The 22,135-nt window shown below is 33.8% G+C and overlaps 3 protein-coding genes across 3 annotated transcripts; 2 read left to right on the plus strand and 1 right to left on the minus strand.

The window, feature by feature from the left end:
* The first annotated feature begins 326 nt into the window (after positions 1 to 326).
* Positions 327 to 10,175, plus strand: LOC111409816 (probable serine/threonine-protein kinase At1g09600). Its single transcript, XM_023039886.1, has 9 exons — positions 327 to 1,667; positions 2,456 to 2,740; positions 3,792 to 4,109; positions 5,651 to 5,878; positions 8,137 to 8,237; positions 8,508 to 8,613; positions 8,695 to 9,105; positions 9,232 to 9,431; positions 9,597 to 10,175. The coding sequence occupies exons 1-9, from the start codon at positions 1,119 to 1,121 to the stop codon at positions 9,664 to 9,666; spliced, it is 2,268 nt and encodes a 755-aa protein (XP_022895654.1). The 5' UTR covers positions 327 to 1,118; the 3' UTR covers positions 9,667 to 10,175.
* Positions 10,176 to 13,748: 3,573 nt separating this feature from the next.
* LOC111409817 (ras-related protein RABD1-like) lies at positions 13,749 to 18,149 on the plus strand. Its single transcript, XM_023039888.1, has 8 exons — positions 13,749 to 13,896; positions 13,985 to 14,057; positions 14,439 to 14,486; positions 14,614 to 14,661; positions 15,595 to 15,666; positions 16,520 to 16,675; positions 17,276 to 17,379; positions 17,868 to 18,149. Exons 1-8 carry the CDS (start codon positions 13,883 to 13,885, stop codon positions 17,959 to 17,961), a joined length of 609 nt encoding a protein of 202 aa, XP_022895656.1. The 5' UTR covers positions 13,749 to 13,882; the 3' UTR covers positions 17,962 to 18,149.
* Positions 18,150 to 18,527: 378 nt separating this feature from the next.
* Positions 18,528 to 21,620, minus strand: LOC111409818 (ras-related protein RABA2a). The gene is made up of 2 exons (XM_023039889.1): positions 21,307 to 21,620; positions 18,528 to 19,184 (listed from the first exon to the last, which is right to left on the minus strand). Exons 1-2 carry the CDS (start codon positions 21,469 to 21,471, stop codon positions 18,705 to 18,707), a joined length of 645 nt encoding a protein of 214 aa, XP_022895657.1. The 5' UTR covers positions 21,472 to 21,620; the 3' UTR covers positions 18,528 to 18,704.
* Positions 21,621 to 22,135: the final 515 nt, after the last annotated feature.

Genomic DNA, 22,135 nt, shown 5'->3' on the forward strand with positions numbered 1-22,135 from the left:
AATTATCAAAATCACTCCAAAACAAACTCTTGGTCAAAAAGGATTGATTAATTGGTCCTTTTGTTTTCCTTTTTTTTTTTTTGCTACGTCAGTCGGGATTTAATCTAGATTTTGTCTGGCCGTGTAGCGGGACTGTGAAACGAATAGGGAGAAAAATGTATTTTGAGAAGAACGGGAATCAAAGAGTGATATTGAAGTGGGTCCCACATGACTGAGAGCAACGCAATATTGCCACGTGTCATCCAATAAAAAATGTAGTGGGCCTTGCGGTCTACTGTATTCTTTCCTTCTTCCTCACAAGACACGCTTCATTCTCTCTCTCACTCAAAAAAACATTAAAAAAATAATAATAAAAATAAAAATCAGAATTTCTGACAGAATTCTCATTCAACTGCTCAAAAAAAAAATCTTTACATATTTCAAAGAAATATGTAAATTTTCTGCCTTGTAACTGTTTGTTTTTGGTCCAAATATCAAGGGGTAACTCGCATTTCTAGGGACGCTTCAGATCCGAAAATCTTTCTTTGTTTTTGTTTCATTTCATTTCTATCAAAAAGTTTTGTATCTTTGAATAAGAAAAAATCAGGGGCTGGTCAATTTACCGTAGATAATTGCGGAACAGCCATCCCAAACGTGGAATTAACGCTTCACATCGATTCAATTCTGTTTCTCAAAAAATAGTTTTATCATTTTCTCTTTGGTTTTTTCTTTTGGTAGTCTTGATTTTGTGGCAATGTGGGTTGTTTTTTGTTAAAAATATTGGTTTTCGAGATCTGGGCAGTGTTCAGAATCATTTTCTGTTGATACCTTACCGGAGCTTCTGAATTTATTTTGTAGGTATTTATTTTATATCTGATTTCATTGTGCAGTTTCTGTTCAGCAAAGAATTTTAGGGGCTTGATATTTGGATCCTCAAGTTTTATTGATTTAAGAATCTGGCTCCAATGTTTTGTTAATTCTGTAGTTTGTATACATTGGATATCAAGAGTTTGATTTTGTAGGGGTTAAGATTCGGATGCTACATTGGGCTATAGAATTTGATTATTACTAATTTAAGGATCTTTTGATTTATTGGAGTGTTTTTGGGGTGCATAGAATGCTGCTAAGATCACAGCTAAATGCTACGGGTATTTGGGAAAAATAAATTAGGTTTTTATTTTAGGAGTATAAAGTTTCAGATTAATAAGCACAAGAGATTGAAACTCTTAATTGGTATGGGCTGCATTTGCTCTAAAGGATCAAAAGATGAGAATCAAGTTAAGAAAGAGAGAGTATCGAAGAAATCTTCTAAAAGATTTGTATCTTCATCAAGAAAGGATGAACTTCTTGTGGATGTTGATAATGGAGGAAATGATGCAACAACAAGGCTCATATCGGAGGAGCATGCTGAGAAAAGTGCAGGCTCCACACCAGCTTTGTGGGACCAGGGGCAGAAAAAGCCCATAGTTTCTGATAAAACTGTGGTTCCCCATATGCAAAGACGGGCAACAATGGATGCTGGAGAGAGAGAAGGGAAGCCACAGATGTGTAGGGTATTTAGCACCCGAAATGGAATTGATGGGGCACAAGTTGTTGCTGGATGGCCATCATGGCTGACTGCCGTGGCTGGAGAGGCCATCAAAGGATGGGTACCTCGAAAGGCAGACTCATTCGAGAAGCTGGATAAGGTACAATAAAATGAAGATTTCCACCAATGGTACTTGAATATATACATATGTTTGTACCTCTAACTTCCATTTCGTTCTCATTTGTATGTTTGTTTACACACGTAAGTTTTTCTATCATCTTGTTTATTTGGCTTTCTGGCTTTCCATCGGTCAGATTCCACTGTTGTCGCCCATCATTATGCATTCTCTTTCCACCATTCACTTTATTTCCAATCATGTAGAAGCTTTGCTACACTTTGAATTTGAGGGAAGATCGTAAGTATTTTGTTGCCCTCAGAGATTCTGTATCTTAACTGGACTTTGCCTTATTCATGAATCAAGGTTCTTTGTTTTGCATTATGCAATACTTTGTTAAGAATCAAACAGATTATGGCGTGAAGGGCAGGTCACGAGCTTAGGATAGGTTACTATGACATTCTTTTCTAATTTTGTCAAAACTTATTCTCTGCGAATCCACACAAATTTTAAGCTTTTAGCAAGAGAGATGATCATTTCTGGCTCTACTTATGCTGTTGACTCCTTAAAGTGCTAAACCTGAATATCTTAGATTGCCCTACGGGTTGCTGACTTGCTGTCGAACTCTAAGGAGACACATATTTTTATACTTCGATATATTATTTTCTTAGAAGCAGGACACATCGTTGAACTTTTCTTTGACCTGATCCAAGTTGTTTAAGGTAATTATGGGACTGGCATCTGAAACATTGACATAATCTAAGTGTTGTTTGACTTCTCTCTGGTATTGATCACTGTAAAATTATTTCAACTACTACAATGCAATTTCACAGATTGGTCAAGGGACATACAGCAGTGTGTACAGAGCTCGTGACCTTGAAACTGGAAGAATTGTTGCACTGAAAAAGGTGCGGTTTGTTAACATGGATCCAGAAAGTGTCCGTTTCATGGCTAGGGAAATCCTTATTCTACGTAGGCTGGATCACCCCAATGTGATGAAACTTGAAGGTCTGGTCACTTCCAGGGTTTCAGGCAATTTGTACCTTGTATTTGATTACATGGAGCACGACCTTTCTGGACTTGCAGCTTCTCCAGCGGTTAGGTTTACTGAGCCACAGGTCTGTCCTTCTTTCTTGCTATTTGATTTAGCTCAAGATATGGCCACCATTGCTGTGATTTATATCTTCTGAGTTATAAAGATTCTTCATAACTGTAGTCTTTTCTTTTTAAATAAATCTACATCTACTAGTAAAGTGCATAAATAAACTGATTAGTGATTTATAAATCTTGACGTTGTTCGTAGAATTGTATAATGAGATCTACACTATCTTAAGTTGTGCATGATCTTTATCTTCTAGCAGACTAGTTTTAGGGCATTTTAATTTTGGAATACCACCACATCAGGATTTGATATATCATTTGTCAAGCTTTTGGATTGAGCCAACCAATTATGATAAGTTGAAACAATATTGCTATGAAATTCCAAGAAACTTAGTTCTCATAATTTGTTGTTCTGCTTCATTTAGTTAGATTGTTGGTTCAATCATTATACCTAAAATAAGTAGGTTTTGTCTTCTTCCATTTCCCTTTTTTTTGCTGGTTTATAAAGACAATGTTGGTTTTTCAAAACATCTGAATAGATATAATGCAGATGAGAGTGCAATGCAACGGATAAATGCATATCTGTGAACTTTACATTTAAATATATAAGATGAATAGTCATTTGACCCTGCTTTTAGATTGGTCAATTCTTCTATCTTTTGAGCCACTTTATCAATTACTCTATTCTAGTTTGAGCCTCGACCGAGTCTCATTTTTGCTCAATTTGAGCCTACTGAAAACTTTACTTTGATTGCTTGGTACTCAAGACTATGTCATGCCTAGTTCTGTTAATGAATGGACATCTTGAAATCTTTTTCTCAAATTATGATTTAAACAAGCAAACTTTGTGATCAATATAATCCATATTATACACATTCTGTGACTATATATGTTCTGGTTCTTCAGATGTAGTTTTGCATTGGATGAATGACATGCCACTTTTGACAAAATCTACCAATCTTTTTCATGTTTCTCTTTATAATTGAAACGGCCTTATGTGACTATCTTTTACAGTCAATTTTTTTTTACAAGTTTGTTTATTTATTTATTTTTACCATGGTCATGCAGATCAAATGTTACATGCAGCAGCTGCTTTGTGGACTCGAACATTGTCACAGTCGTGGAGTCCTGCACCGAGATATCAAGGGTTCGAATCTTCTGATTGACAACAATGGAAATCTCAAAATTGGCGATTTTGGGCTGGCAACCTTTTTCCGAACCAATCAGAACCAGCCTCTAACTAGTCGTGTTGTTACCTTGTGGTACCGACCTCCTGAACTTTTACTTGGTGCTACAGAGTATGGAGTAGGTGTAGATCTGTGGAGTTCTGGTTGTATTCTTGCTGAACTGTTTGCAGGCAAGCCAATCATGCCTGGAAGAACAGAGGTACATTCAAAGATCAATGTGGGCTTGCACATGTCCAATTCTTCATTATTTTATAATTGCTTGATTTCTCGTTTTATGTTTTATTGAAAATGATAGTTTTATGTTTTGTAGAAAGATTACTCTCTACTATCAACTAAGCTCCTGTTTGGCCCCCATTACATAGAAAAATTAATGGGTTGAATAATATTTTTTTGAAAAATGAGTGGTTGAAAAAGAAGGAAAAATTTTCGATTTACGTGTAATATTATTTTATGGAAGATTGTGTGGTTGAAAATAGGAAAGAGAAAAATGAAATGTAATGTAATGAAAATTAATGAGGCTCAAACGGGGGCTAAGAGTATTTTACATTCCTATTTCACTCGGTTCTTCAATTGTAACATCTGAATAAAGCAGGAGAGATGAAAATAACAAATACTTCTGTAGCATAATGAGAAAAGAGGATTTTGTTAACAAGAGTAGTTATTGAACTTGCAATAAGCTGTGATCAAGCTGTTTCGTGCAATTTGAAGTAAGATTTACACATGAATACTGGGGTAGCAATCTGTGGCTCGAGCTGTTGGCTTTATTGACCTTTTAGGCAATTTTATTTTCAGTTCTCCAACATTAGGATCCACATATCTGATAAAAGAAAACACATTTGTCTGCTCTGTTCTTAAACTGGTTTTCAGAAAGAAATGAAAAAAACCTATATTTACTATAATGCGATAAAAGTAACTGAAGCAGTATGATTAACTTTTTCTTAGGTAGGTACAAAACATTCATATTCTCTGTTTTTTGACATATAGATACACACCATAGAAGTGGTAAATTTATTTATCTAAAACCTATCCAGAATATGGTATGGGTGAAACTCCAGGCAAGCTAATTTTTCTTCTAAAATTGAATATATTTTGGAATTTTATGCATTCTGGGTTCTCTAACCTGATATACCATGTGGGTTTGTTTTAGATCATTGGAAAACAAGGCCCATGTGTTGGTCAAGCTCAAAGAATCCTCCCCATGGGCTTGAGGCGTGATAGTATCTTACTTTTTACCATGACAGCAGCAAGGCCTTACCTTTTTATAATATTTATAATTAATATGTTATGGATATAGGACTTTTCTTGTTACTACTACCGCAAGTTTGAAACCAAAAGATTATAATTTTTTTTAGATGGTTCCTAACCTTTGCAATATCTGGTGCTTGTTGCACCTGGAGCCATTGCCAGGTGCTGAAGAATGGGTGCTTTGTATCCATTTTGCAAAAACAGGTTGTGATTGTGTAGTGACATCTGAAAACAATACCAAGGATGCCTGAAGCGTTCACGGTATCATTGTGAATGTATGAATAATAAGGCATGGATGATTTTGCCAGTATCAAGCATCATTGGTGCAAATTGTTATTTTTAAGTTTCACAAGACTGTCTTCTATTTTGGTGCCTGTCTTGGGATCTTGCTCAAATATTTAATGTTTTGTTTTTCCCCAAGAAATCTTCACTTGATAATGTTCTGTGTGTAATTTTTATGACCCATAATTTGTTACTATTTAACTTGGTGTGCAGGTTGAACAGCTGCACAAAATCTTTAAACTTTGTGGTTCTCCGCCTGAAGAATACTGGAGGAAATCAAAATTACCGCATGCGACGATTTTCAAACCTCAACAACCTTACAAACGTTCTGTGGCTGATACATTCAAGGACTTCCCGCCTACTGCATTAGAACTTTTGGAAACTCTCCTTGCTTTTGAGCCGGAGTGTCGGGGATCAACAACTTCTGCTCTTCAAAGTCGGGTAAAACTGATTTTCTCCAATTTTCATTTTCTGCACCTGAAAAGTTGTCAGATTGAGCATTTTGAACTGTAGTCCTACATTGGGTAGGTGAGAATTTTCTGAACATCATTTCAATGTTGGTTGTTTTTCTAAGCCTCTATTTGGATACAATTCATAAATTGGTTTATAAATTCAGTCAAAGTAAAACAATTTTATAACTACTTATTATTATCTACATATTCCATGCGACCCACTATTATTCTTCTTTATAAATTGATTTACAAATTTACAAATGGCGGATAAAATTATCCAACTTGAGTGCCAACGTTTGGCAGTTATAGCCAACTAGTGGGTATCTTTAGGCTGTGAAACCTTCATTATAAATCCTGATCCCATCGGCTCAGGGGTATGACATTTAGCCATTGTCTTCATTAAATTCTTGAATTCAAGAAGATGTCTTCTATGTGTAAAATCAAATCAATTAGTAGTTGAGACTTGAATAGTATAACATAGGAAGTTCTTTTATACATACCGAATCCAAACATGGATTCCTGATTTGGACTCCTATCTATGTTTTGGACTATTATTTATGTTTTATTTCATTGGGCTTGTATTAATGGGCTGGCCTAAGCCCCAGAGCCATTAGGTTTAATTTTGTTATTTATATGTTTTTATTGCTTTTTCAAAGGGGATGATGAATTGATAAAGATGAATGAAATGTTTGGTTAAGTTTTCTCCTCCCCGACCTCTCCTTTTATTCTCTTCTTCTCCGGTCTTCTCCCCCCATTCTCTCTGGTTCCCTCCCTTTCTTGCTGCCTATTTCTTCTTAATCCTCTGCCTATTTTCTGCTGGTTATTGTTCAACTGCTGAAATTCTTTATTTATCATTTATTTCCCTTCTTTTTTCTATAACCTACCTTACGTCTTCCTTGTATAATCATCTGATGAAGTGTCATTAGATTGCCATTCCACTTTTATTAGTCACATAGTTACAGATCCAAACAAAATAGAAAAGCTAACTGGGAAAACCGAGTTGCCTGCATCTTTACTTCTCTTGAGCTTGAATGCTTTGCGATCTACTATTCTTTGAGAGATTATGCTGTATAGAGTGCCGGAAGGCTTAGGTGCTTAGCTAATTGACTTCTTTCATTGATAGCCCATTCTTATTTTTTCTATTGATTTCTAACTGTATACCATAGGTGCTTCTTAAAATTCTCCCACGTTAACCATCAGGCATCTTTCTAATGTTTATCACATATTGTATGGCAGCCTTTAATGTGTTACATACAGATTTCTTCCCGACATTTTTTCTATTAAAAATTTGATTGGAGTCCAAATTGATTTAAGATCAAAAGAAGAAAGGGATATAACCACCTTTTAGTCTCTCTTTCAAGAGGGACTGTATCATTACTTCCCCTTGACATTTTCGAGAGCTTGTCATTATGAACACCCTTAAAATTCTTGAAGTTGTATGCAGTTGAACTTTAGTTCATTGTTAAGAAGAGATAAAAATACCATTAAAAAGCAATCCATTTTGAAATAAACTCTTGCTGCTTTACATTTTGTTATCCAAGTCAACTAGCAATAATATATCGTGAAATTAAAATAAGTATGTTGAAATATTTATTTGGATTCTTGTTTTAACTTTAATAGAATTATTACATTCCATGAGAAGACTGTGTTGATCAAAACACATTAAATTAGTTTATTGAAATTGTAAAATGATCTGTACATTTGTAACCAAGTAAACTCATAATATTTCAATATGGGTGACTTGGACTTAATTGCCATGCAGTTATTGGTGTTGCTAAATTAACACTTGTCTTGTCTTCCTTAAGGCACGATATAGTAGCAAAAGGCACTTACTATAAGATTTAGTACTAGAAGAAAATGAAAATCATAGTGGTAACTGTTTTAGGAACAACAATTATAAGACTGTTTACGTTAATTATAATTATAATCATAAACATTAAATAATAACAATGATTGTGGAGGTGATTATGTGTTACACTGTTGCATGTGGTTATGTTTGAATCAAACTTATATGAAGCCACGCTTATATTTGCACTTGTGATGTCAGAAGATTCCATTAAGATGGAGTTTCATCTAGATCAAATTTATGATTTGTGCTTTATGCCATCTGATTTTCTGTTCAAGCAAATTCACATTTTTCTTCATTTTCCTTAACTTTATTATTATATTTTTTAATCAAAAAAGCATTAATTACAGTTACATAATACATTATTGGAAACTGTACACTTATGAGATGTCTCTTTTCAGTTTTTCACTTCAAAACCTCTGCCTTGTGACCCGTCATCTTTGCCCAAATACCCTCCTAGCAAGGAGTTTGATGCCAAGGTTCACAATGAGGAGGCAAGAAGGTGCACATTCAATCTTATCCTTGTGAAATTATGAATCATGATTTCTGCCTCTTGGACAGTATAGGTTCTAAAGAAGAACTTCTTGTGGCGTTGTTTGTCAAGATGTCTTGTGCTTGTTGTGTAATGAGGCAGTGTTCAGTGGCTTGCATGTTATATCGTACTTCGAAAGAATCATTAGAATCTTGGTCATGATGTATAATTTTGTTCTTTTGTTCAAATAAAATACGGTCGCCTATAATGTTCATGAAAATCCCTTGAACTTGTCACCAGGCAAAGAGCTGCTGGTGGAAAAGGAGGTGGAGTTGAATCCAACAGAAAGGGGTCTAAAGCAGTGCCAGCCCCTGATGCTAATGCTGAATTACAAACTTCTATACAGGTATTTTTTGTTTTATAAGCCCATATTATATGATTAATATGGCAGTTGCATTTCTATATTAACCCATTTTCTGATATTCAGAAATGGAAAGGGCAGTCAAATCCCAAAAGCAACAGCGAGAAGTACACTCCAGAAGAAGACGGTGCTTCTGGCTTCCCAATTGAGCCTTTCAGAGGACCCTTGCATACTGGGCATTTAATGCAGAAGGGTGGATCTGGAAATTCCTTAAATATTGTGGATGGAATGCCTCAAATTGATTCTCATAAACGCTTAGGGTCCGCAGCACGCCTGTCTAAGTTCTCTAATTCGGTAGCTGCTCGTGGCTTATCCCAACTTGATTTAAGCAGAGAGGCTAATTCCCACTCACAGTGGCAGGAAGACTATTTGGGTACCAAATATAATCATTTAAATGATGCCGAGTCCTCCCATCATTTGCTGGGACCAAATTCTTACAAGAATGATGGACGGGTTCCTCGTAAGGAGACCACAATGGTAAGAAGTTACTTAATTTTATGTTTTCATCCTGTAGGAACATCCCCACACCCCACAACCCAGTTTTAGTAATTAGAAGAGAGAAGAAACACTTCAAAGTTCTTATAATCTTGGATTTAATGACAGGGTTATACTCCAAAGAAGACTCGGATACATTATTCCGGACCATTGTTCCCCGGTGGAAATATGGAGGAAATGCTCAAAGAGCACGAGAAACAGATTCAAAATGCGGTCAGAAAAGCTCTTATTGACAAGAATAAGACACGGAAAGGTTATGGTGACAATGGACAAACAGAATCGCTCCTTGAATGCGTGAACACTGGCAGGTGATTTTTGAGAAGAACCATACTCTACATATAAATGTGCATTTCTCCTGTGTCCATGGTTTCGGTTGAATGGTGTGAATTTTATGGATTCACTGTGCCAAAAAGTAAGCATCGTGACGGTTGGAGAATCTAAAATTTCATAAGGAATGTCTTTTGCTGCGTCAGGTACTTGTTTACAAGTGACGACATTCGATATATGATGATAGGATTTCAGGTTTGCAGAAGCTTCAATTGATGAAGAATAATTGACAAATTCTTATTTGACAAATTCAGAAGAATTATTCAACAATCAACCCGAAAGAAAGTCTCTAAATCTGGGGCGAGCTTTGGTTCTCGAGCGGGGTCGGATTTTCTTCTTTTCTATTTTTTCCATGAGATATAAGGTTGCTGAAATATTCTTGTAGAGTTTTACTGTGTAAATTGTAGTTCGATGCGAAGGCCTAGATATCCTTGCTAATCGATAGGAACACGAAACTTTTGGACACCATCTGCAGAGATGCAATTGGCAGAAATGCTTCTACATTTTACAATTATTTGTGCTAAATCTTTTGATGGAGTCTAGCAGTTTCTATCAGGAATTGTATGAAGGTGTACAGGATGAGGTTTTCTGTCTTTTCCATATATGTATAGCTTCATTTTCCCTCTTCATTGATTTAATGACTGGACCAAAACTAAAGGATTTAATGTCCACAAGGTTCCTTCGGGAGCTCACTAGTTATCATTGCACGCATATTTGATACACAATATTCGATATAATTGAAAAGTGTAAATTGTTTTCTTTGTCGATACTATTTAGTTCTGTATAATATATTTCAATGAACAAATTGTGGGAATTTTATATTCTTGTTGAGATGGTCCACATTTTTGTAAATTACTGGACGATAATCAAGGTGGCCGAATAATCGTAATATCATGAGGCTCCTTTCGTTCTAGCGTATTAAGGGAAACCGTGCGACAGTAGTCTATTTTGCTAGATTACCTTCCATGTATTCTCGGTTGATTTGACAATGAAAGACAATTTAAAGAAAACTTTACGGGAGAAGATTTGAATGCATTGAATAATCATTGATTGAACGAAAGCAATAAATTATAATTATTTGTGCAGGGAAGAGCAACATAAAACTTAATGAGACTTCGAATACCAAATATCTTCTATAATAACTTAAGTATGAAAAATTTTAGTGACGTGAGTAGTTATTTAAAAGTTAAGCAATCATGATAAGTATTTATAAAGACAAATGTTCTTTTACAACTTGCGATCGAATTTGAGCAAACTGTAGTTTCAAGTGATCAAGGATTTAAATATAGTTGTGATCCTTAACATGAAGAATTGACTTCAGAACTTCAAACATAGCCCCTGTTTGGCCCTCATTCTTTCCAACTTTTAATGGTTGAAATAGTGATTTTTTTAAAAATGTCTGGTTGAAAAATAATGAAAAATTTTCGATTTATATATAATATTATTTTATAAAAGATTGTGTGGTTAAAAATAAGAAAAAGAAAAAGAATGAAAAAGAGAATGGGGGTCAAACGATAGCATAATATGAAGTTCTCGTCTTCAGCGTATGTTTGAATAATGGTCCATAAGTAGTTGATTAAGCTTTAGAACTAAATTAGGCCCTTTTTGGTCCAATTAAAAATTGAAATTAAAATTTAAGTCAAAGTTTAATTATATATTTTATGGAATTCACAATTTTTCAACCATATATTTCATTAACTTTATCAAAGTTTACTAAAAATTTAATTTTTATCTACGAACAGAGGCTAGAATTTCTTTTTAACACCGTTCCATAAATTTCTCAAGAATTGAGAAGAGAAGTGAGCTTACGAATGTACGATATGTGTCAGGATCAATTATAGAGTATGCCACATGGCACTATTGAAAGATTATGTTAATCATTATATTATTGTAGCATGATCGTAAATATTTCTATCATGTTTTGCTTAAATTCAAGAAATTTATAAGCAAATAAACTTACTTATTTGAGTTAATTGTTCCAATTATCGCTGAACTTAGGTCCATATTTTTTATTATTCACTGAAATTTAAAATGTTGAGACTTGAACACTGAACTTTGAAAAATATTATACGTTACGTATTAGCATAACTTCTGTTTCAAACCTCAAACGGAATTGATGACGTAGCTGGCAGAATGCACACGTGGTGCCGTTCACATCATTACACTTTGAAATGGTTGAATTTTGGACACTAAATTTTGAAAAATGACTTATATTGCTCACTGAACTTTGAGGTGATTGAATTTTGGTAACTGAACTTTGAAAAACGTTGAACTTTGGCTACAAAACTTTGAAAAATATGTTTTATTGTTTACTATAAATTTGGATTTAACCACAAATTTATACAATAAAATATTTTACACTAAGTTCAATTTTTTCCCAACGTTTTAACCACACATTTTTCAAAAAATCACCATTTTTAGAATTCATTTTTTTTAATGGCCATCAAACAAGGGGGCTAAAATTCGTTGTTAAAAAATTCTGATTTAATTTTTACGTTAAATATATTGTGTTTTATTGCAATTAGTAATAACTTTCTTTCACAGCTTTGTAAGCATTATCTATATTATTATGAATGATTATTCAATTACACAATAGTTAAATTTTAATTTAATTTTTATATTTTTTTTAGAATTTGAATCTATTTTCATCATAATAATTGAATTTTCAATGAAACACAATAAATTTGTTTGTTTTTAAATAAAATTAAATTCAAATTTTAACAATGAATTTAACTAAATCCAAATTTATTGTGAGCCATAAAAGACGTTTTTCAAAATTTTGTGGCAAAAATTTGGCCACACTCATTGAACTTTAAGGTGGTTGAATTTTTTGTCACTGAATTTTGAGATAATTGAATTTTGGTCATTAACATTTGAGATGATCGAGTTTTTAAATAGTGATTTTTTGAAGAATGTATGATTAAAAAGTTAAGAAAACTTTAGAGTGTTTACATGTAAAACATTTTTATTTTATAAATGTATAGTTACATCCAAATTTATAGTCAGCAATAGAAGACATTTTTCAAAGTTTAGTAGTCGAAGCTCAATATTTTTCAAAGTTTAGTGGACAAAATTCGACCACCTCAAAGTTTAGTAGCAATAGAAGATATTTTTCAAACTTTAGTGCTCAAAATTCAATCATCTCAAAGTTTAACTGTGTGAAAGGGAGCCACGTACGCATTTCGTCAGCCATGTCACTAATTTCGTTAGAGGTTTGAAACGAAAGTTATGCTAATGAGTAGATTACAATATTTTTCAAAGTTCAGTGGCTTAAACTCGACATTTTAAATTTTAATAAATATTGAAGATATGAACCCAAGCTCAATAATCAAAATTCGATATTTTAAATTTCAGTGAACAATTGAAAATATGAACCTAAGGGTCCTTTTAATTACAGAGATGAAATTTGGGTAGAAAGAAAACAAATTCTAGGGAATTGAATTGCCTAGAAATTGTTTTTCTGAGATTTGTCAATTATTGTGTTTGATTGGTATAATTTTTCATGTGAAAAAATGTTGAAATAAAAGTATTTTTTGGTATTCGTTTGACTTTATTTTACATGAAAATTATCAATTAAAGGGGTAGAAGTTACTGGTATTGAGGGATAAAATTTGTTTCCATTGTAAAAAAAAAATCAAGAAAATCATCTATCTTTTAGTGTTCGTTTGACTTTGTTTTACATAAAAATTGTTAATTAAAGGAAAATAATTTTTTACAATTAGGGATAGAATTTACTACCATTGTCCAAAAAAAATTTTAAAAAAAGGGCAACAGTTTGGTGGGAATTGATTTTCAAGGAAAAGGGAGAAAATGTCTAGTAGCAAAAAAAGTGGGAAAATCAATTATTTGGCCAAAAAAAAATACTATCAAACAAGCCCCCCAGGGCACATCCGAGTTGGTGGAACAATCACTTCGCTGGGACGCTGGAAGCAAGGGTGGAGAGTTCGATTCCTGGAGTTAACACTGGGAGCCATATGGAGAGGAAGCCATTGGTGTGAACAAACGCCCAGTAAGGAGAGCTCTCTTTGCGGAAAGAGTTCAAATGAGTTGTGGGAACCTGGGAGCCAACAATGGCACATCCTGCGATTTACCTCCCTGAGCTGCTGAGGGGCCGGAGGTTCAGGGACAAGGATCTAGCCGGACGCAAGCCCGGACACCTTGTAAAAAAAAAAAAAAATACTATCAAACAATTAAAAAGTGAAACTTGAAATTTGAATTTCATTTTTCAAAAAAAAAAATAATGTACTATTAAAGTGGGCCTTGGTACAATTAGCTCTACTTATTTTATAGACACGTTTTCTTACTTGAAAATAATAGGTTGCACCACATGTGGAGAAAAAAAGATAACTATTTACAGTTCGATTTACAAAACGAGCAAATCGCTCAGTCACTTTAACAAAACGATAAGGAAAAGTCAAAGAATCGAAGAAAAATGAGTAACGAATAGTATGAGAAAACCCAGTTTTTTTCTTTTAGATTTCTTACTTTTTGCTTTTTTTTTTTTTTCTCAATGTTTTGTTTTTTAATTTTGCAGCGACTATCTGTTTAAGCTTTTGTTGATCGGCGATTCCTCTGTTGGAAAATCTTGTCTTCTTCTCAGATTCGCTGTACGCTTCAATCCCATTCTTAACATTTTTATTCATTGTTCAATTATTCTGAATAAAGTTTATGCGCGTGTAATGAAGAAAAATGATTATATTTTGATGGACTTTTTTAAATGTGAAGAATCAGAATAATAATTAATAGGGATTAGGCTATTTAAGTTCAGCTTTAATTAACTCCAGGATATTAGGGAACATTCTAATTGATTTCAGATTGATAAATGGGTTTCCTTTCAATTATTGTTTGCTGACTTGCTTCTGGAAATAGTTTTGACTTAATGTATTCAGTTCTGCCTTTTTTTTTCTTCTTATTCTTTTTTTTTTTTTTGGGAAATTTCATTTGGGGCAATGTGCAGTGGAAATGATGCTATTCTTTGATGTTTTCAGGATGATTCATATGTTGACAGCTATATTAGCACCATTGGAGTGGATTTTGTGAGTTTACTCGCATAGTCTCTTTATTTACGTTGCTTAGGAATTAGTATACAATATAGATTGATTATTTTTAGGTCCCTGACTTTGTTTTTATTGGGTTTAATGTGATTATTGATAATTACTGCAGAAAATTAGGACTGTGGAGCAGGATGGGAAGACAATCAAGCTGCAAATTGTTAGTTAATTTGACATTATGACTACTCTGTAGTTTTGAACATATATAAAAACATGAGCATGAATTTTATGTAAGTTGTATTTGCTATTATGGTTATGAGGCATGCTATTTTCAAGGACAATCAGGAATTCAGATAAATAGCATTCATTTATACTTGATTAACCATGGGGGTTAATATTATTTTAGATGCATTCAAAATTGGGATTACTTTATATGTATCACATTGACAAATTTTGGAAGAAACCAAACTTAGCTATATGGTTGGAGAGAAATTTGCCGTTTTTGTCATGCACAAGGAAGAAAGATATTCACTTTGGAGAAATTTATTGATTAACATAGATACTCACGGTTTTCTTAGTTGGTCAAAGCATTGTGACCGCCTCTTGTTTTTAATGTGAACTGCAAATAGAGCATGATATTGGTGCTATCATTTGATAAAAGATTTTATAATTAGAGGAAAACGAGGGATTAAATAGAACATTTGGGTTGCCAGTACCTGGATCCTTTCTGTTCAGTACTGTTCAGACAATTCGGGGTCTGATCACCTGACATTTCTTCTGTTTAACTCGACTTATGATATATTTGTGTCCTGCTTATGGATGGTGATGTTTAACTTCAAATTTCTGAATTATAGTTCTGACTGCATATTCTTGGCCGTATATGGTTATCTAAACAATTCATGATTAGGCATGGTGTATTCTTCTACCACACCCCAACCTAATGCAACATATAACTTTATACTGATACTTGCTTAATATATTAACTTAAGCGATACCAGATGTACTTGGGTGGATGCTTGGAGAAATTGATTCTTCTGACTCAATGATGACCACAACCATGGCTACTCATTAGTTGTTCCCGTAACTGTCTATACGTTTTAGAAGTTTAATTTATTTACCACATTTAACTGGATACTTCTTTATTCCTTTCAAGTGGGATACTGCTGGCCAAGAGCGGTTCCGGACCATCACAAGCAGTTACTATCGAGGAGCTCATGGGATAATTGTAAGAAGATTACAATGTTTGGTGCTTGATCTCTAGTTTATTTTTCATATATGTCTATGACTTGGTTGTAAATGTATTATTTCCCGAATCCTGATGGTTAGGGATTGTAGAAGGTCAATGTTAGCTTGCACGCAAGTTCCTCATTCAGGAACTAGATGCCATTTTGCCGTCATTTGTTGGAGAATGTGAACAATTTATATTCTTTAATGGGCATAAACTGGTCACTCATTTGTCTTCACTACTATTTAAATTTCTGGTTTATGAGCTCTATTTCTCTGTCTTCACGACTCATTTTTCCTCGTGCTTTCATTCTTTCCTTCGTTTATGTTGTGTTTCGGTGTTGACATCGTTAGAGTTTAAAGACGTTATAGTTGTTTTCCACTCTCTGTCTTTCTTGATTTAATTAAAAATCAGCATATGTTGATTATGAGGCCAGGTGCCAATATTTCATTATTATTTTATAAAATTTAGTTTCTTTTTTTATTTTATTTTTTAAAGAACATTATATGAAGAGCTTATTTGTATAACTGGAATTTCTAGTAAGTATTTGTGTTGTATGCCCAATTTGTATCCATTACCCAAATTTTAATGTTCATGAAAATAATAATTGACAATACGAAAAATATGATGCTGTTTGTTTTTTCTGAATGTCTTTAAATCACTTGTAATTTGACAAAGACTTGTGCTTTCAATAATTTTACTACCATCATTACCTACCTTATTATAGTTTTGCTTCTTTTTTCTTTCTTGGTAGTAGTAATTTTTCTTTGCTATCTTTACTGATTTCAATGCAGTTTTACTCCATTTTTCTTTCTTGATAGGAATAATCTTACATTTACTTATATTGCAACAGATCGTGTATGATGTAACTGAGATGGAAAGTTTCAACAATGTCAAGCAATGGCTTAATGAGATTGATAGATATGCAAATGATAGTGTATGCAAGCTTCTGGTGGGGAACAAATGCGATCTCGTTGAGAACAAAGTTGTTGACACACAAACAGCTAAGGTTTGGTTGTTTTAATTCTTTATAAATCTTCTTTTGTTCTTTTTACCATTACTTTCTGCCTCATTAGTCCTGAAATGATGTTGTGGTTCAGAACAAATAGTTACAGCAGTAAGTATTCTACAGGCTTTGAGGACTTCAATATTTTCATTTTTAAAGCAATGCTGGAAAAATTGCATGTTGTGGGAATGTTTTATGTTCGGTTGGAATTAACCTCCTTCGATTATGGGGACTGAACTTCCAAATATCTCCTTTCTTCTTGGGTTTTGCCTTTTATTTTGTGTTGTGTGTTTTTATTGGGTGGGGTTGGGGAGGAGGGTATGTGAAGGTGGTGCTGCGTTGTTTCTGGGAGAAATGTTGCCATAACATGTCTAAGACACTGCAAATTCTTAACATGACTGAAGAAAACGCAATAATTAAATAAGACTACAGGAGAAGTGAGATGCTGAAAATGGGTTACATTTTGGGATATTTAGAACTGATCTTTATCTGCTAATTGCTTTGATAGTTTTAAGCATCATTTTCTACCATTTGCTCTGTCCACCCTGCACACTAATGTCTTTGGTTCTAACTTGATCCCTCTATCCTTCACCGAAATTGCAGGCATTCGCAGATGAGCTTGGGATCCCTTTTCTGGAGACTAGTGCGAAAGATTCTATCAATGTGGAGCAGGCTTTCCTAACCATGACTGGCGAGATTAAGAAAAAGTAAGGCAAACTAATATACTTATTATTGCTTTTAATGGCATATGCTGTTATGTTACAAAATTTTTAGGAGCCACTTAATTCCATCGACCAAAAAAAAAAAAAAAAAAAGATTCTTATGCCTGTTAATTTATACCTTGTTACAAATTCCTTCTTAGTAGGAGAAATAAATATACGGGTGATTTGATTAACCCAACTTGCTATGCTGCATAATGAAGATGCTTGAGGCTCATTTGATCAATTTGATTAATGAAGAAATTATTCACAAAATGTGATGATAAATTTCTTTATCTTGGAGACAAAGCTAAAGCTGGAGTTCATGATAAATGGCTTACCAATTATGGTGACAAAGAAGAAATGAACATCAGAACCTCTGAACTTTTCCCTCAAGGCTTTTCATAGAATTTCAACCAATATTTTGTTAATTGAACCTCAGAAGTAGTATTTCAAGAGAACTTTTTATTATATATCTGACACAATGGTTTTTGCAGAATGGGTAACCAGCCAGCTGCAAACAAGAAACAGGCGAGCACGGTTAAAATTGAGGGTCGACCAATTGAGCAGAAAAACAGCTGTTGTGGTTAATTGCCCTTGACCGTTCTTTCTCATATTAAAAGGAATGTAAACAAATGTTAAATATCTATTAACCAGCCTCTTTCTTGGGTTTCTTTTGAACTGTTGAATGTGACCAGACTTAACTCACTAAGTCCCCATTTTCAGGGAAATGTATATTTTGAAACGCAAGCGTGTATGATAAACTATTTTTCTCTCTACACTTTGGTTTTATTTATCACTTTAGCATCCAATGGCTACACAGTTAAAGATAGAAGCACCTGAAAGAAATTATTGTTAATAGTATAAAAATTGTTTGTGGACTCTTATTGGAAGTTGTGAGGGCAGGATTCTTGTAGAAAGAGATGGTGCTTGGATTTTGGGTAGCTCTACCCTAAAATCTGGACATAGAAGTATCCTCACATCTCGAGCACAGCATATGCTCCATCATCTGGACAGGATTCTCATAGAAAGTTGGTGAGAAACTAGACGACTTGTAATTACCTTTTTAGAAGATGACATCGTAAGTAGATCCACATTCTCATGGCTCGATATGCGAATAGGGCAGGATCAATAGGGGGAGGGATTAAAAAAAGGCCAAAACGAGAACTGTCAATATGTCACATTCAATCATATACACTAAGAACGCCCCAGTAATTATACGATCAACTGCCAAACATTCTAAATTGATGAATGATCTAGAAATTCAAAACAAAAGATTGCAAAATGGAAGCTTAACAGATCGAGGGTTCATGGGGAGGTAAACGGAGAAGCCATTAGGAAGCAGCACAGCATTTCTTAGTGTTGGTCTCCTGAGGTCCAACGACAAGAGTCTGCCCTTCTCTGATGCTAGTTGGTGCAGGCTCGTCCGAGGAAAGGGACTTCTTACTAATGATACGGTATATCTCTGAAAGGATCATTTGGAAAGCCTTCTCTACATTGGTCGCTTCCAGAGCAGATGTTTCAATGAAAGAAAGGCCTTCTTTCTCAGCAAAACTCTGAGCATCCTCTGTAGCAACAGCTCGCAAATGCTTGAGATCGGTCTTGTTTCCTATGAGCATAATGACGATGTTGGAGTCTGCATGGTCCCTAAGTTCTTTCAACCATCGACTCACATTTTCAAATGAAGTTGGTTTTGTCACATCATATACAAGAAGAGCTCCCAGAGCACCTCGGTAATATGCACTTGTTATGGCTCTGTATCTCTCTTGGCCAGCTGTATCCCATATCTGAGCCTTCACCGTTCTTCCCTCAACCTATGTAGAAATGAGTGAAAACAAGTACACGAGTATGCATGGTAAATTATGTCATTTTCCTTTAATAACTAATTCTCTGTTTGGGCTCCATTATTTCCAAAACTCATTTTTAATCACACATTCTTCCATAAAATAATATTATACATAAACCCAAAACTTTTCCTTATCTTTTAACCACACATTCTCCAAAAACCATTATTCCAAAATCACAATAAATGGTGCCCAAACTGGGGTTAAATTCACTATGACTTGGTGAAACTATTTAGCTTGAAAATACAAATAAACACAATTAAACTAACTTAGACGATAATCAGAACTTTAGATAAATGTTGAAAGAACATGCTGACTCAAACACCTTATTGACCCAAAGATTCAGTTGAAGGAACAAATGTTGCAAGAGTAATGGAGATCAAACGCCTTCAAACTTAGGTGAAGGCATCAGATGTACCCAGACTGACCGAAACCAAATGTAAGAAGGTTGCCAACTTAATGATGTGAACTATGAAGATCAAGTACCAGACTACCCATGTATGGATACAATCTCCAATAACCTAATGCAGGAAATCACTTATACCCCTACCAGAACCCCCAGCACCAAATTTAAAAAAAAAAAAAAGTACACTTGCGCCCTACTCCATATATGCAAACAACCATTCACATTTAGAAGCTTTGGGAAATTTACGTTCCATGAGTTTTATATATGAAAATTGGTATTTTATATGTTGATATTGTACAAAAAATACTGGAGATCAATAAAAGCCTCCTCATCTTTTGAATTAAGATTAAAATGGATAATCATAGAATACAGAAAATATATTGCATCACAAGTAGACTTTTAAAATGTATTCAGCATTTTGGGATATTAATAAATGATTTGATCTTTATCAAGAATATAACAAGGCAGCGTGCTCTGGAAAGAGATAAGCTGTATAGCATTGTTTGTTGTTTCATCATATCCAAAGCCTCTTCAACTTATCTTTCTTTTTTTGTAGAGCCATACTTTTGTAATGAAATAAATGGCCTATCAAGGTTCTTCTCAAAGGTTCAGGATTTCAAATGGTACCAAAATAGGTCAAGAAACAAATCTACTAATCCTCCATATCAATTCAAATAGCTCAATTATTTAATTAATTCTGTCAAACACAATAGTCAAAATGGATGACAGTCTCTTTAAATAATGGCAAAGCCGAACAAATAATAAGTAAAAACAACAACGTATATTGCACAACATATTTTAAGTGTGAAGGTGTTCCTACAAAATTTAGTTATATTATGAACCATTACTCTATACATATCCAATAACTATTTCCTAAAAAATCTAGTTATATTCAGAACCAGCGGAAAAAGTTCAAACTCTATGATGACATTTAAATTGAATTGAATATTTACCTCTCATCTCTATAATCAATTACGTATAAAAGTCGCTAATTAACCTTTATGGTAAACACAAACAAACTATAAACACCACTCCTGCTAACAACTATCCCATGCATAAATAGATCTAACAGTTCTAAACTAAAAAAATAGATATAAAATAATTAATACCCTTTAACATTGAAGTAGAAAAACAAAAATTATGCATAATTGTAATTATTTTACCATTATAATAAACATAAACAACTATCGGATTCATGAGCTGGTCTAAAGATCCTAAACTAGTAATAATAATTACATTTCATATCAGAGGCGGAGGGAGGGGGCAGGCCCAAAAGATTTTCAAGAGGGTTTTTTTTTTTTTGGATGAAAATTCTATTTCTTTAGTGGATTTTTTTCCCCAATGTATCAGCCCAGTATAAAAAAAATTAGTCCCTCCGCCCTGTTTCTTATTAAAGACTTGAAGTAGAATACACACTAATCCTATACAGAAGTTTTACATAATTGTAATCAATGATCCATAGTTATTCAACAAATACAAAACTATAAACATCAATCTAAATAACAAATAGCCCATGAATAAACAGATCTAAAAGTAACCGATCTTATATTTATGCAGAATAAACTTCCATAAATAAAATAAACTAAACCCCCTATTCAAGTGCACTGACACTTGCCATAAAAAACCCGCCCACAAAATAAATTCGCTCTAATAAAAGAAGTAATAGTAGTAAAAGCATTATCAAACCTGGAGGGTACGGGTAGCGAATTCAACGCCAATTGTAGATTTAGATTCCAAGCAGAATTCATTTCGGGTGAATCGGGATAGCAAATTTGACTTACCCACTCCTGAATCGCCGATTAGTACAATTTTGAACAAGTAATCATAGTCCTCGTCCGGTCTCCTCGCCATTTAAGCCCCTGATTTCTGATTTTTTCAATCTTCAAAGCTTCCCTGTGGAATCGGTCACAAGAGTAAATAATGGCGGATGATAGATGATTACAAAAAATTATCAGGTTTGTCTTTTCTATTCGTTGGTCCTCTGTCTACTGAATGTAACAATTATTTCCTTTATCCTTTTTAGTTGAATTTGTATGGTCCACCTTCCATCAATTAGTATCTGTACTTTTGACAATGATTTGTATTAAAATATTTTGTTTTCATTCATTCAATCGAGGGAAAAATAATTTTTAACATTATTTATTTATTTTTTAGAAATATGATAAAAAAAATATATAAATTGTTTTACGTGATTTCAACGAACTAAAAAGATAGTTATTAAATCGTTAACACCGTATAAAAAATTCTTCCTAAAGGCTGCAATCAACAAAAATCTCACTCACGGGTCTAAATGACGAGCAAACAATCGAAGGTGAGGACTTTCTTCAGATCGAAGGTGAGGACTCGATACTTTTGATAATAAGAATAATATGAAAAATCATTATGTATATAAATATTATAATGAGGAAAAATTAAGAACTTTATGTGCAACAAAAATATGGTAAAAAAATAAAAAAAAATTTGGTGATATTTTCTTTCCAAATATGTATTAAAACCTCGGTAAGCTAATACCCTC

Source organism: Olea europaea, chromosome 15, assembly GCF_002742605.1.
Source record: "Olea europaea var. sylvestris chromosome 15, O_europaea_v1, whole genome shotgun sequence".
Lineage (NCBI taxonomy): Eukaryota > Viridiplantae > Streptophyta > Magnoliopsida > Lamiales > Oleaceae > Olea > Olea europaea.

What these genes read in the sequence shown, in the direction of transcription:
- LOC111409816 (XM_023039886.1), top strand. Translation starts at nt 1,119, where the DNA reads ATGCTACGGGTATTTGGGAAAAATAAATTAGGTTTTTATTTTAGGAGT. An exon ending in CACAATGAGGAGGCAAGAAG is followed by an intron (nt 8,238 to 8,507) that starts GTGCACATTCAA and finishes ACTTGTCACCAG; the next exon opens with GCAAAGAGCTGCTGGTGGAA. An exon ending in CTCGTAAGGAGACCACAATG is followed by an intron (nt 9,106 to 9,231) that starts GTAAGAAGTTAC and finishes ATTTAATGACAG; the next exon opens with GGTTATACTCCAAAGAAGAC.
- LOC111409817 (XM_023039888.1), top strand. An exon ending in TTGACACACAAACAGCTAAG is followed by an intron (nt 16,676 to 17,275) that starts GTTTGGTTGTTT and finishes CCGAAATTGCAG; the next exon opens with GCATTCGCAGATGAGCTTGG. An exon ending in ACTGGCGAGATTAAGAAAAA is followed by an intron (nt 17,380 to 17,867) that starts GTAAGGCAAACT and finishes TGGTTTTTGCAG; the next exon opens with AATGGGTAACCAGCCAGCTG.
- LOC111409818 (XM_023039889.1), bottom strand. Translation starts at nt 21,471, where the DNA reads ATGGCGAGGAGACCGGACGAGGACTATGATTACTTGTTCAAAATTGTA. An exon ending in TCGCTACCCGTACCCTCCAG is followed by an intron (nt 19,185 to 21,306) that starts GTTTGATAATGC and finishes ATTTCTACATAG; the next exon opens with GTTGAGGGAAGAACGGTGAA.